Below are 14,935 nucleotides of genomic sequence, written 5' to 3'. Positions count from 1 at the left end.
TTACGACCTTTGCTGTGTAAAACATGCGACTGTATCAAAACATGATCTTGGAGCCTGCTGATGATACTAAAACTGAAGGCTGAGCGAGTGGCAAAGAAAAATGTAACAAGATTCCAGAGGAACTTGGAGCTTTTTGGGAAACTGGGCCAAAAGACGTCCATGTAATTCAATGTAGACAAACGTAATAATGGTTATGGGAGCAAGGGACCAAAAACAGAGAGCTGGTATTGAACAGAGCAACCAGGCAGGACAGGGATTATAGTTATTGTGAGAAACATCACTGCAACCATCAGATATGTGACTAGAGAGAAAGGCAAAGCAGGTCTTTATTACATCAAGTCTGCAGCACAGAAACAGGCCACTCGGCCCAACTGATCCGTGCCGGTGTTTATGCTCCACACGAGCTTCCTCCCACCCCCTTCATCTCACCCCATCAGCAGATCCTTCTATTCCTTTCTCCGTCATGTGTTTATCCAGCTTCCCCTTAAATCCATCTACACTATTCACCTCAGCCACTCCCTGTGGTAGCGAGTTCCACATTCTCACCACTCTCTGGGTAAAGAAGTTTCTCCTGAATTCCCTATTGGATTTATTAGTGACTGTCTTACATTGATGGCCCCTGGTTCTGGTCTCCCCCACAAGTGGAAACATCTTCTCTACGTTTACCCTATCAAACCCTTTCATAATCTTGAAGGCCTCTATCAGGTCGCCCCTCAGTCTTCTCCTTTCTAGGGAAAAGAGTCCCAGCCTGTTCAGTCTTTCCTGATCACAAGCTCCACACCTGCCGTCTTCCAAGAGAGTGCGGAGTCACCCTGGTATTTATTGTGGGGAAAAAAATCCACAAAACCCTAGTTTCAGGTAAATATGGCTTGTTTTTTAAAATTAATTCCTGGGGTGTGCTGATAGGGTGAGATGAAGTAAGATGGGAGGAGGCTCGTGTGGAGCATAAACACCAACACAGGCCTGTTGGGTCGAATGGCCTGCCTCTGTGCTATAAATTCCATGCAATTTTCTTCCTCATACCTGCTGCAGGCAGTGCCCCTGCTGGGGTACATCTCCACAGGACCTCCAGCTCCTCACTCTCGCGGGCATTCTTCACATGGCCGGCACATGTCCGAATGCTACTCGACCATAAAGACCATCACAGGTGAGCCTGCCCCGGCCTCTCCCTCCTTACTGCTACCCAACTAAGACAGATCAGTGCTTTAACCAAGCGTTTTGCTGTCGGCACAATTCAATGTCGCACCATGCAGTGAATCTGCTCACTGAATCATTGGTGGGGAGGAAGGGAGAGTGTGAAGGCGGCTCAACCTTCTGTAATATCTGAACACCGTCAGATTCCAAAAGAACATTTTTACCATCCCCCAACTTCTGGAATATAGAAGGTTAAGGGGCGATTTGATTGAGATTTTTAGGATTTTGAAAGTTAGGTAAGGAGAAACTTTTTCCGCTGGTAGGGGGAGTCTACGACAAGGGGACATAACCTTAAAATCAAAGCCAGGCCATTCAGGAGAGAAGTTAGGAAACACTTCTTCACACAAAGGGTGGTAGAAGTGTGGAACTCTCTCCCACAACAAGCAATAGATACCAGCTCCATTAATAATTTTAAATCTGAGATCAATAGATTTTTACTAAACAAGGGTATAAAAAGATATGGAGTCAAGGCGGGTGGGTGGAATTAGGATACAGATCAGCCATGGTCTCCCTGAAATGGTGGAACAGGCTCGAGGGGCTGAATGGGCTCTTCCTGTTCCCATGTTCTGAAGGCTCGCTGAGGTGAACAGGGGTGACGTTGCAGTACTGCTCATTGTGCGACTCCTCACGTGCACAGACACTGTTGGCTGGAGAGCACAGATAAGCCGCAGCGTCACCTCACGCCCCCAACTCTTAGTTCAATTATTCTAGCACACTTCGAGGAAGCGATTCAACCAAATGAACACAAAGTGCAGGAGTTGCACAGCAGGTTAGTTGGTATCTGTAAAAAGAAAAGACTTCTTGCCGAGGCCCCCGTCACCATACTGCTGAAGGAACAGGAGGCGGTCATTCAGCCCCTCCAGTCTGTTCCACCTCGGAACGTCATACCCCGTCTTTTTACAGCTGCTGGCTGACCTGCTGGGTGTTTGCAGTTTATCTTCTGTATTTCACCAAACGAGTGAATGTTTTGGAGATCAAAATTTCAAATCAGTTCTCCAACATCTAATCAACCAATCAGAAATGCAGTTCCCATTAATTCACAAGGGTAAGGATTAGGGTGAAATTTAATGAACTATTAAATATATTAAAATTCCACATTCCCATCAAGTAATCTGGTTTAAAGTTGGAGAGTGGATTTATCCACATTTTGGAATTTAAACTCTGGGAGTTTTATTTCCAAACAGAGTTTTTTTTATGAAGCCGAAACAATTTACAACACTTGGCCATTCCCTTGAAATACAAAAATGCATAGTTGAGAACAATCTCGCACTGTGTGAGAAGTTGTAGCACGTCATCATTACCTTGAATATTATCGCAATGGGGATGTCCTCTGACAGAGTGTTGTGGCGCAGGTAGTACCTTCCTTGCTTCACGACAAGATTGGTCCGACTTTTCTTCTCATGGGTAGAGCTGCAAGTTGAGCAGAGTTCTGTTATTAATTGCCCCAGGAGAGAGGAAGCAGCAGTGGGTTACAAAGAAAGTCACTTTGTTGCTCGATAAACGGTATAAATATTTTCATGAACAGCTCAGCATTCTGCTCTGCAATAGCTGCATCTGAGTGTAGAGTCCACGATCACTCCCGGAGCACGAGGTCAGTGTAGCGTCCACGATCACTCCCGGAGCACGAGGTCAGTGTAGAGTCCACGATCACTCCCGGAGCACGAGGTCAGTGTAGAGTCCACGATCACTCCCAGAGCACGAGGTCAGTGTAGAGTCCACGATCACTCCCGGAGCACGAGGTCAGTGTAGAGTCCACGATCACTCCCGGAGCACGAGGTCAGTGTAGAGTCCACGATCACTCCCGGAGCACGAGGTCAGTGTAGAGTCCACGGTCACTCCCGGAGCACGAGGTCAGTGTAGAGCCCACTATCACTCCCAGAGCACGAGGTCAGTGTAGAGTCCACTATCACTCCCAGAGCACGAGGTCAGTGTAGAGTCCACGATCACTCCCAGAGCACGAAGTCAGTGTAGAGTCCATGATCACTCCTGGAGCATGAGGTCAGTGTAGCGTCCATGATCACTCCGAGTATGTGACGAGCATCAATCTTTAATGATATTTTTTAACTTGAATTATTGTGTTGAGGTAAGGGACATTAGCACAAGGGAATGGAATCCTTTCCCATTCTGGGGACTCAGTATCAGGAATCAAGCATTCCCAGATCAGGTTTTGCAAAGTTGGATGCAAAGTAAACTTCTCTCTAACTCTGCCCCAAAAATATGCCTCGTCTTCCACATCCCCCCCACCTGCACCGCCGCCCCCCCCACCCAACCCCAGTCAGATCAGCATTTTCACTGCACCTGTACTATCTCCCTACTTTCCTTTAGGCTCTGCGAGTGAGATTGTCAACCTTTTTTTTTTTTTTTTATTTGTTCCTAGGATCTGGGCATCGCTGGCAAGGCCAGCATTTATTGCCCATCCCTAAAACCCCTTGAGAAGGTGGCAGTGAGCCGCCTTCTTGAACCGCTGCTGTCCATGTGGTGAAGGTACTCTCACAGTGCTGTGAGGGAGGGAGTTCCAGGATTTTGACCCAGTGACGATGAAGGATCGGCGATATATTTCTAAGTCAGGATGGTGTGTGACCTGGAGGGGAACTTGCAGGTGGTGGTGTTCCCTTGCGTCTGCTGCCCTTGTTCTTCTAGGTGGTAGAGGTCGCGGGTTTGGGAGGTGCTGCCAAAGAAGCCTTGGCGAGTTGCTGCAGGGCATCTTGTAGATGGTACACACTGCAGCCACGGTGCGCCGGTGGTGGAGGGAGTGAATGTTTAAGGTGGTGGATGGGGTGCCGATCCAGCGGGCTGTTTTGTCCTGATGTCCCATAGTGCAGATGTACAGGTGTTTTGGGCTGCAGAGCTACACTGACCAGGAACTGGATCGAGACTGCCCAAACTTATTCCACATTGAGCAGACAATTTAGCTAGATTAAAAATGGTCAAATAAACATACCGATTTCCACAGTTCTGATAACGCACACTCTGAAACGTTTAACATTTCCGATTACTGAATACTGGATGAACAACATCATGCGGGACCTTGAATATTAAAGCAGTTAAAGATTTAGCGCAAAAGCAAAATACTGCGGATGCCGGAAATCTGAAATAAGAACAAAAAATGCTGGATATAGACAGAGTAGATAGAGGGAAACTGTTCCCATTGGCGGAAGGGTCGAGAACCAGAGGACACAGATTTAAGGTGTTTGGCAAAAGAACCAAAGTAACATGAGGAAAAACTTTTTTACGCAGCGAGTGGTTAGGATCTGGAATGCACTGCCTGAAAGTGACTATGACTAAAGGGTGGTGGAGGCAGACTCAATCGGGACTAGCTGAAGTGCTCTTGCAGAGCGCCGGCACGGGCTCGACGGGCCGAATGGCCTCCTTCTGTGCTGTAACCATTCTGTGTGATTCTATGAAATACTCAGCAGGTCAGCCAGCATCTGTGAAGCGAGAAACAGAGTTAATGTTTCAGGTCGATGACCTTTTGTCAGAACAGTTCCGACGAAAGGTCATCGACCTAAAACGTTAACTCTGTTTCTCTCTCCACAGATGCTGCCTGACCTGCCAAGATTTAGTGCGCAGTCATCAGTGAACGTGGTTCTGGATTGTATATGAATGATTTAGTTTGTAATGTAGCCCATTACTGAACGCAGTACCTAGTCACAGAGGCACCAACAGTTCCTTTTCTATCTGCATCCACAATTATTCTGTTTTTTGACAGTTGTTCCTGGATGAGAATAACCTTCTCGACACCTTTCACAATGAAATAGCCGCCTACAAGAGACCAGAAAGGTGTAATTAGACGCATTCAGTTTTATATTACACGGGAAATTGGTCCAGCAAGGAATCAACTTAAAATTATCTGTGTCAAAGCCATATATTCCTTCCATCTGTCCGTATATTCAGTCTCTTCTTGAATTCCCCCAGTGTCTGGGCAAACACTGTGCCCTCAACCAAAAGCACCAAATGCCGACTGACTGGTCGCTCATTCCACTGCTGTTGTGGGATCTTGCTGGGCCACCAGTGCCTACATAACAACAGTCATGAAACCAAAATAATTCACTGTATGTGAAGTGCTTTGGGATGCTTCTGAGAAATGTGATAAAGCAATACATCAATGAAAGTTCCTTTTCCTCCATCTCTCAATATTTCCGAGATAACGAAAGTGAGCACCCTATTGGTGAAACATCAGCTACGGCTCTGCACAGGCAAACCCCACCAGCCCTTCCTCGCTTCCAGGATACCCCGTACCTCTGCATCCATCCCTTCTCACCCCAAATCCCTGGGTCCTGCTCACTGCCGACTTGGTATTTCGCTCCACTAGTTCATCATTATTCAATCTATAATCCCTCCGCCTCTCTCACCTCCTTAAAATCCACCTCTTTGACCAAGCCTTTGTTCACCTCTCCGAACAGCACCTTCTTTGGCATGGGTCCATTTTTGTCTCTGTAAACGCCTTGGGACATTTTTCTACGCAATAGGCATTATATAAATGCAAGTTGTTGCATATATACTTTTGCCTGATTAGTTTTTGATAAAAATTAATAGTTTCTTCAGCAGTTTTTTTAAAAACCCAACTGCACTAAACATTAAGGAGTTTCTGAGATGCGTATTGCTGGGATTCCATGTTCACTGACTGGTACACAAGACCATACAAACAGAGATGACTCAAGACTTAAACAGGCGTTAACGAATTCGATTCACCGAGTTCCGCAACACTGGGGCGAAACGTCCGATTATAAAGATCACCATTAAATACCTGGGTCCAGAGGACATTCATTCAGTTTTGCAAATTCGGCTGGGGTCTTCCCTGTAAGCACACAGTTAGAGCTGCGTAGCATTATAGGCATCCTGGGATTGAAACAAAATCAAATATTAGCACAAGACCGTTAGGAAGAAAATATCCAACGACACGGGTGAAACTTGTAGCTGGGTGTCGGTTACCTGCCGATGGGTAATGCATTGCGAATTATTCGCTGGCTTCCTCTGGTGTATTCAATGTCCACGGTGATCGGAGCAGAGTATGTCATGTCCCTCAGGCGACACTGAACATGGAAATGGTAAATAAATACCAATTATCCCATTATTCACGCACGTGTACAGTGACTCGATATTTAAGATTGTACTTTGGGACAAAAATAGAAAAACTGCAGACTCGAGTTACTGTCACTGAGATCAACTCTTAACTAGATACAACTCACGTGGTTCCAGCTCGTCACCTGGCTTGTTTCTACTTCAGCTGATCACCCACAACTGTAATTACTTTGTGCTTAGTTTTCATCTCATGAGGCTAATGTGGTGAATATAAAAATTGCGATCATTCCCATCAAGTAATTTGGAGAATTACTGTATTCAATGGGCTTGCACAGGATGAGTGTGGGGAAGGAACTAAACATCATGCAAGGGACTGTTACTGAAGTGGTGAAAATATTAACGCACCCAACATGCAGTAGCTCCAAATACAAGGTCCTGGATATTAGTCACATTGTGTATGCAGCATCCTCGACAGAGCTTCAAAAACATTCATACTACTGTACTTCAAGATCATTTACAAGTCCTCGCCTTAATCCTCCCGTCATCTCTGCTGCCTCCTTCAGCCCTATATTGCAGCACATGGCTTCTGATGTCCAGCTCTGATCTTTGATCTCCCCTCCCGTGGCCGGTGTCCTCCCCCGCCACCGCCGCCCTCCCCTCCCATGGGTGGAGACCCTTCAGCTGTCTTGGCCCCAAACCCCCTCTACGCTGCTACCTTTTCACTCTTCCTCCAAACCTCTCTCCTTCATCTAGCCGTCAGCCTCTGCCCCAATCCGTCTCCCACTGTTGCTCGCTGTCTGGCTCTGTGAAGTCTTCAGGATATTTTATGTTGTTACGGAGCCGTTTACAAGTTGTAGAGTGGGGCTCGATTCAAGATGGGGCTGGTGGGGTGGTGGGGGGGGGTGGAAAGAAGGTGGCTACGAGAGGTTTGCACGGCAAGAAGACGCACCATCTCTGAAAACCCGACAGCAGCATCCTCCAGACCGCAGGACAAAGCAGTCCACTTGATCTACACCCCATCCACCACCTTAAACATTCACCCCATCCACCACCGGCATACCGTGGCTGCAGTGTGCACCGTCTACAAGATGCACTGCAGCAACTCGCCAAGGCTTCGACAGCACCTCCCAAACCCACGACCTCTTCCACCTAGAAGGACAAGGGCAGCAGGTGCATGGGAACACCATCACCTCCAAGTTCCCCTCCAAGTCACACACCATCCTGACTTGGAAATATATCCTCGTTCCTTCATCGTCGCTGGGTCAAAATCCTGGAACTCCCTCCCTAACAGCACTGTGGGAGTACCTTCACCACACGGACTGCAGCGGTTCAAGGCGGCAGCTCACCACCACCTTCTCGAGGGCAATTCGGGATGAGCAATAAATGCTGGCCTTGCCAGCGACGCCCAATCCCGTGAATGAATTTTTTTTTTTTTAAAGTCTGTGCTAAAGTGTAAATAATCAGAAATCACAACATTTCCATTGAGAATAATTTACCACAAGCTGCACTGTACCTCATGTGGAGCGACAGGCCTGGTTACATTGAAGCTCTCTTCAACATCTGGGACTCCAACATAAATATTCAGGTATCTACAATAAACATATCAGTAACAAATCAGCATACATTTGACAAGGCCCAGTCTGCCCCCTCAGGTGGGTGTACAAGATCCCCTGGCACTATGTTGAAGAGGAGCAGGGGAGCTCTCCCCGGTGCCCTGGGCCAATACTTATCCCTCGACCAACACCAATAACAGATTATTTGGTCATTTATCTCACTGCTGTTTGTGGGAGCTTGCTGTGCGCAAATTGGCTGCTGTGTTTCCGACAGTGCAACAGTGACCACACTTCAAATGTACTTCATTGGCTGTGAGGCGCTTGGGGACGTCCTCGGGTCCTGTAGTTGTTGCTGACTTGTGATTAAGCTAGCCCTGTAACTGGTGCTCTGAACACCTTCTCGCACTGTAATATAATTTGTTAACACTGATAAGAGGCAAAATTAATTTAAAATAAAGCAGTCGGAGTGACTTTATATTCTGAAACTGGGCTTAAAATGTTGCAGCACTTCACCCTGTGCTAATTTTTAACATTCTAAGATGTTCGGTAGAAACGTCTCCGTGTTAAAGTAGAATATTTATAACATTAAACCACACTCAGTAACTGAACAGATCCACAACTGTGAGAACAGATGAAGCAGTCAAATGCAACACACAGACAGTAGATAAAGGGTAACATGGATCACAGGAGCCTACATATTCAGGAGCATTGCAGCCGAAGTGTACATTCAAAATACAGAGGGCAATCCTTTTAAAGGAGCTCTCTCCGATTGGCCATAACCCCATTCCAGGGTTGCCTTAAGTTCAGACCTATTTTCATCCGACCTGATCTGAGGTAGAAAGGGAGTTCGACAAAATACTTCCTGTACCGCTGTCAGCAAAGGCATGACGATTGTATCCATTGCCAATCTCACATAGCGCGGCACATCAGAGTTTATCAAAACAACAACTTATAGTTATAAAGCACCAACAACCAAGGTGCTTCACATGGTGGCGGGGAAAAACTTCAATAAAATAGATAAATTAGACAGAAACGCAGACAGAGCTGGAAGAGGTGAACAAAAGTTTGGCCGAAAAGACGGGTTTTGAGAAAGTTTTTTCAAGGTGGAGAGCGAAGTGAGAGGGGTGGGGGGGGTGTTTAGGGAGTTCCAGAGATTGGCACTGAGGCAACTGCATCCTCTGCCACCAATGGTGGGGAGAAGGGAGGAGGCACGAAGGCTGTTGGCCTGGACACCGGGGAGAACTCCCCTGCTCTTTTTCCAATAGTGCCATGGGATCGTTTAGTCCACCCGAGAGGGCAGACGGGGCCTTGGTTTAACGTCTCGCCCAAAAGACAAGACATTAAAGCAAGGTCCGACAGTGCAGCGCTCCCTCAGTACTGCCCCTCCGACAGTGCGGCGCTCCCTCAGTACTGCCCCTCCGACAGTGTGGCGCTCCCTCAGTACTATCCCTCCGACAGTGCGGCGCTCCCTCAGTACTGCCCCTCCGACAGTGCGGCGCTCCCTCAGTACTGCCCCTCCGACAGTGCGGCGCTCCCTCAGTACTGCCCCTCCGACAGTGCGGCGCTCCCTCAGTACTGCCCCTCCGACAGTGCGGCGCTCCCTCAGTACTGCCCCTCCGACAGTGCGGCGCTCCCTCAGTACTGCCCCTCCGACAGTGCGGCGCTCCCTCAGTACTGCCCCTCCGACAGTGCAGCGCTCCCTCAGTACTGCCCCTCCGACAGTGCGGCGCTCCCTCAGTACTGCCCCTCCGACAGTGCGGCGCTCCCTCAGTACTGCCCCTCCGACAGTGCGGCGCTCCCTCAGTACTATCCCTCCGACAGTGCGGCGCTCCCTCAGTACTGCCCCTCCGACAGTGCAGCGCTCCCTCAGTACTGTCCCTCCAACAGTGTGGCACTCCCTCAGTACTGCCCCTCCGACAGTGCGGCGCTCCCTCAGTACTGCCCCTCCGACAGTGTGGCACTCCCTCGGTACTGCCCCTCCGACAGTGCGGCACTCCCTCAGTACTGCCCCTCCGACAGTGCGGCACTCCCTCGGTACTGCCCCTCCGACAGTGCGGCGCTCCCTCAGTACTGTACTAGAGTGTCAGCCTGGAGTTTGTGCTCAAGTCTCTGGAGCAGGGCTTGAACCCACCACCTTCCGACTCAGAGGCGAGAGTGCTGCCAACTGAACCACGGCTGACACCGTGGCACTGGGCTGAAGTCCTAACCTGGGCAAGTCAAGCACCAACTAACAAAGAGGAAATAACCCTATAGGGGACAAACATAAAAATCACCACCTTTGGAAAACTATTACCCCTTGGCACTTACTTTAAATACCACATTGGATCAGCATCGCTCGTCACCTTCTCATTGGCTTTCATGATTTTCTTAATCTACGGGGAAAGCAGAAGAGGCAGTGAGCGGACCGAGTGGCACTGGGAGGGGCAGAAGTGTAGAGCGGGACTGCCGAGCGTCACTAACATTCCTACCTCGACATTTATAAAGTAGTTGAAGGAGTCAATGTGCTGCTTCACCAGGCCTTTGACCTGCAAAGAAAAAAGAAACTTAAAACTTTTCAGACACTGAATCCCGGAACGTAACAAAAACAGTAAATCAAGAGGGTTTCAGTGGCGAGGAAAATACAAACATTGTACTGAGTCAATACAGGAAGAATGTTTTCACACACAGGGTTATTAGAACACGGAATGATTTACAAGGGGCTGCTGAGGCAGAGATTGGAGCATCATTTAAAAGGGAATTGGATAAGGATTAGAAAAGGATACGGGGAAAGGGCAGGGACTGGAGCAGACAGCTCCCGTTGAAGAGCTAGCACTGGCCAGGTAGAATGGGCTGAATGGCCTCCTGTGCTGTAAATTCTATGGTTCGGTGAGTCTGTATCACAACCCATTAGAAAAATAGCTTTTTTTTTAAAAAGGGAGATTGGTAAGCATAGGAACAGGAGGAGGCCATTCAGCCCCTCGCGCCTGCTCCACCATTCTATTAGATCAGGGCTGATCTGCACTTCAACTCTATTTACCCGCCTTTGACTCGTATCCTTCACTACCCTTACCCAACAAAAATCTATTGATCTGTCGTGAAAGCTCCAATTGAGCCCCCAGAATCCACAGCCTTTTGGGGCGGGGCGGGGCGGGGCGGGGCGGGAGGGGAGCTCCAGATTTCCACCACCCTTTGTGTGAAGAAGTGCTTCCTGACATCACCCCTGAACGGCCTGGCTCTAATTTTAAGGTTCTGCCCCCTTGTTCTGGACTCCCCCCACCAGAGGAAATAGTTTCTCTCTCTCTACCCGATCGAATCCTTTTAACATTTTAAACACCTCGATCAGATCACCCCGTCAACCGTCTAAACTCAAGGGAATACAAGCCTTGTTTATTCAACCTGTCCTCACAATTTAACCCCCTAAGCCCCGGTATCATTCTGGTGAAGCTGTGCTGCAGCCGCTCCAGCAGGAACGATGTCCACTGTGCTCAGCTCTCCCGTTCCAACCAGCAGCCCAGCTACATTGCCACTGAGCTCCCAAAGCACCGGGCAAATTTGTACTACAAGTTTTACCCGCGATCATCTGGGGTGGGTAGGAGTTGGATAGTTCCATAATATTCAGGGAAAAAATGAAACACAGGTAGCAGTATCGTTCCATTCTCCAAAACACAACAGCAATGAAAAATGTCTTTTTATGTACGACAAAGCTCCAACGTTACCTTCAGAAAAGCAGGGAGCAGCTTCCATTTTTCCTAAAAGAAAACAGAAAAGAAACATCGATACTTTTAAAGAAAACTTGCACGGTGAAACAATTCCAAAATTTTTATGGTGGCCGAGATAAATAATTTCCGTCTTGCTGTGACATTCCAGGTAGGAGACGGCACAGAGCAAATGTCAGGATCTGTACACGGCAGACAATTCAAGGAACAGTGAACAGGATAAACACTCGGGCCCCTGTTTACCAGAGTAAATGCCACAATTTTCTATTTTTGAACTTGTTTCGCTTCTGAACATTCAGGATCAGAGCAGTGACTCTCATCACATGGCAGCAACTATAAAGTGTGGAGTAAACTATAAATCACCTCCAGCTCTACAACATCTCCCTCTCCCCCGCCCCACTGAGATCTCAGAGCTCCTCCAATTCTGGCCTCTGTGCATTTCCCGATTTTAATCGCTCCACCCCTGGCGGCCGTGCCTTCAGCTGCCGAGGCCCCGAGCTCTGGAATTCCCTCCCTAAACCTCTCCGCCTCTCTAGCTCTCTCTCCTCCTTCAAGTCACTCCTTAAAACCTACCTCTTTGACCAAGCTTTTGGGAACCTGTCCTAATACCTGGCTTGGTGTCAAATTTTGTTTGATTTACGTTCCTGTGATGCGCCTTGGGAATTTTACTATGTTAAAGGCATTATATAAATGCAGGTTGTTGCAGTAATGAGGCAAAGGGAGACATGACCAAAGACAGCCGCCCTCCTCAGCACCTTCCCTGCTTCCTCCACACCAGCCACTGTGTCCTGTGATGTGAATATTGGCCAGATGGTGTCGTTTACTCTGTACAGCATGCAGGAACAGCTAGCAGTAACTGTCTGTAGTTTGTGTGTGCCAGTGAGGAGGATTTCTGTAAATAGCCCAATGCAGGCAAACAAATTTCACCTTTCATTACAAAATGTTTGTTCAAGATTTGGCACGGTACTGACGGAATATTTACACCCGGATATTTCAGGCAGTGGGATGCTGGACTCAAGCAGTCGGTCTCTAATGAGGAATTTTAAAGGGTATCATCTTGATAAAAAACCTTTTTTAGATTTATTTACAAACATAAATGGGAAACCAGTTCAAAAGATTGCTCCTTGTGCAGAGAACAATATGGACAATCTCATCGTTCGTTGATGTTTCTCCCACTGTCAAATTTAAAATCACACGAAGGGTTAAATAGGAAACTGGGATTAGGAGGAAAGAGACAGAGACACAGAGGGGGAGAAAAAGAGAGAGAGAGACACACAGAGGGGGAGAAAGAGAGAGAGACAGAGGGTGAGAGAGAGAGAGACAGACAGAGGGTGAGTGAGAGAGAGAGAGAGAGAGAGAGGGAGAGGGAGACAGACAGAGGGTGAGAGAGAGAGAGAGAGAGAGAGAGGGAGACAGACAGAGGGTGAGAGAGGGAGAGACAGACAGAGGGTGAGAGAGAGAGAGAGAGAGAGAGACAGACTGAGTGAGAGAGAGACAGAGGGTGAGAGAGAGAGAGAGACAGACAGAGGGTGAGTGAGAGAGAGGGTGAGAGAGACAGAGGGTGAGTGAGAGAGAGAGACACACAGAGGGTGAGAGAGAGAGACACAGAGAGTGAGAGAGAGAGAGAGGGTGAGAGAGAGAGGGTGAGAGAGAGTGGGAGAGAGAGACAGAGGGTGAGAGAGAGAGACACAGAGAGAGAGAGAAAGAGAGACAGACAGAGGGTGAGTGAGAGAGAAAGAGGGAGACAGGCAGAGGGTGAGTGAGAGAGAGAGAGGGAGACAGACAGAGGGTGAGAGAGAGAGAGGGAGACAGACAGAGGGTGAGAGAGAGAGGGTGAGAGAGAGAGAGGGAGAGAGAGAGAGGGAGACAGACAGAGGGTGAGAGAGAGAGAGACAGACAGTGAGTGAGAGAGAGACAGAGGGTGAGTGAGAGAGAGGGTGAGAGAGACAGAGGGTGAGTGAGAGAGAGAGACACACAGAGGGTGAGAGAGAGACACACAGAGGGTGAGAGAGAGAGACACAGAGAGTGAGAGAGAGAGAGAGAGGGTGAGAGAGAGAGGGTGAGTGGGAGAGAGAGACAGAGGGTGAGAGAGAGAGACACAGAGAGAGTGAGAAAGAGAGACAGACAGAGGGTGAGTGAGAGAGAAAGAGGGAGACAGGCAGAGGGTGAGTGAGAGAGAGAGAGGGAGACAGACAGAGGGTGAGAGAGAGAGAGGGAGACAGACAGAGGGTGAGAGAGAGAGAGGGAGAGAGAGAGAGGGAGACAGACAGAGGGTGAGAGAGAGAGAGACAGACAGTGAGTGAGAGAGAGACAGAGGGTGAGTGAGAGAGAGGGTGAGTGAGAGAGAGGGTGAGAGAGACAGAGGGTGAGTGAGAGAGAGACACAGAGGGTGAGAGAGAGAGAGACACAGAGGGTGAGAGAGAGAGACACAGAGGGTGAGAGAGAGAGAGACACAGAGAGCGAGAGAGAGAGGGTGAGAGAGAGAGACAGACAGAGGGTGAGAAAGAGACAGACTGGGGTCGGGCCTCGCTCACCTCCACCACCTGCACGGGAGCCGCCAGTTCCGCGGGGCCCAGCCCCCCGAAGCCCAGCCCGAGGCCCCCGGCCTCCCACTCCGTCTCCATGGCGCCCGGTCCGCCGCAAAACCCGTCCCCGTCCCCCCGCATCAACAGTCCGGGCGGCCCCGCGCCCCGGAGAAACGGTCCGGCCGGCCCCTGGGCCCAGGCTCTGTCTGGGCTGCAGCTTCTGCTCAATCGCTCAGCTCACACAATCCCTGACATACAGGCGGGTGACTCTCTCACAGAATCTCACAGCACAGGAGGACATTCAGCCCGGAGGCCCTGTGCCGGCTCTTTGAAATGCTCTCCAATTAATCCCACTCCCCTGCTCTTTCCCCATAGCCCTGTAATTTTTCTTCTCATGTCAGTCTTGAGGGGCCGAATGGCCCACTCCTTCTCCTATCTTCTATGTCACCTACTTCATAGAATCAGAGAAATTTACAGCACAGAAGGAGGCCATTTCGGCCCATCGTGTCCGTGCCGGCCGACAAAGAGCTACCCAGTCTCATCCCACTTTCCAGCTTTTGATCCGTAGCCCTGTAAGTTACGGCACTTCAAGCGCACATCCAAGTACTTTTTAAATGTGATGAAGGTCTCTGCCTCTACCACCCTTTCAGGCAGTGGGTTCCAGACCCCCACCACCCTCTGGGTGAAGAAATTTCCCCTCAAATCCCCCCTAAACCTCTCGGGAGCCGCAAGCCTACATTTCGTTGTACTGCACTTGTGCACTAACAATGACAATAAAAGTTGATTTGATTTGACCAATTACTTTAAATCTATAGCCCCTGGTTGTTGACCCCTCTGCTAAAGAAACAAAGACTTGCATTTCTATAGCGCCTTTCATGACCACCGGATGGCTCAAAGCAATTTACAGTCAATGAAGTACTTTTGAAGTGGAGTTACTGTTGTAATG

The 14,935-nt window shown here is 48.9% G+C and overlaps 1 protein-coding gene across 1 annotated transcript in view; it reads right to left on the bottom strand.

The window, feature by feature from the left end:
• Positions 1-14,112, bottom strand: part of polr3b (polymerase (RNA) III (DNA directed) polypeptide B) — a 112,243-nt gene extending 98,131 nt beyond the window's left edge. The window contains exons 1-9 of the mRNA XM_086009694.1: positions 13,999-14,112; positions 11,465-11,497; positions 10,238-10,294; positions 10,077-10,141; positions 7,730-7,805; positions 6,127-6,227; positions 5,942-6,033; positions 4,839-4,956; positions 2,496-2,604 (exon numbers count right to left, since the gene is read on the bottom strand). Coding sequence (XP_085865820.1) covers positions 2,496-2,604; positions 4,839-4,956; positions 5,942-6,033; positions 6,127-6,227; positions 7,730-7,805; positions 10,077-10,141; positions 10,238-10,294; positions 11,465-11,497; positions 13,999-14,088 — 741 coding nt within the window. The 5' untranslated portion in view covers positions 14,089-14,112. The remainder of the gene's footprint in view (positions 1-2,495; positions 2,605-4,838; positions 4,957-5,941; positions 6,034-6,126; positions 6,228-7,729; positions 7,806-10,076; positions 10,142-10,237; positions 10,295-11,464; positions 11,498-13,998) is intronic.
• Positions 14,113-14,935: the final 823 nt, after the last annotated feature.

This window comes from Somniosus microcephalus, chromosome 16 (genome assembly GCF_052327205.1).
Source record: "Somniosus microcephalus isolate GS21.2 chromosome 16, FLI_Smic_1.0, whole genome shotgun sequence".
Taxonomy (NCBI): Eukaryota; Metazoa; Chordata; class Chondrichthyes; order Squaliformes; family Somniosidae; genus Somniosus; species Somniosus microcephalus.
The sequence above is the reverse complement of the archived record's forward strand: the minus strand, read 5'-3'. Positions and strand labels throughout refer to the sequence as shown.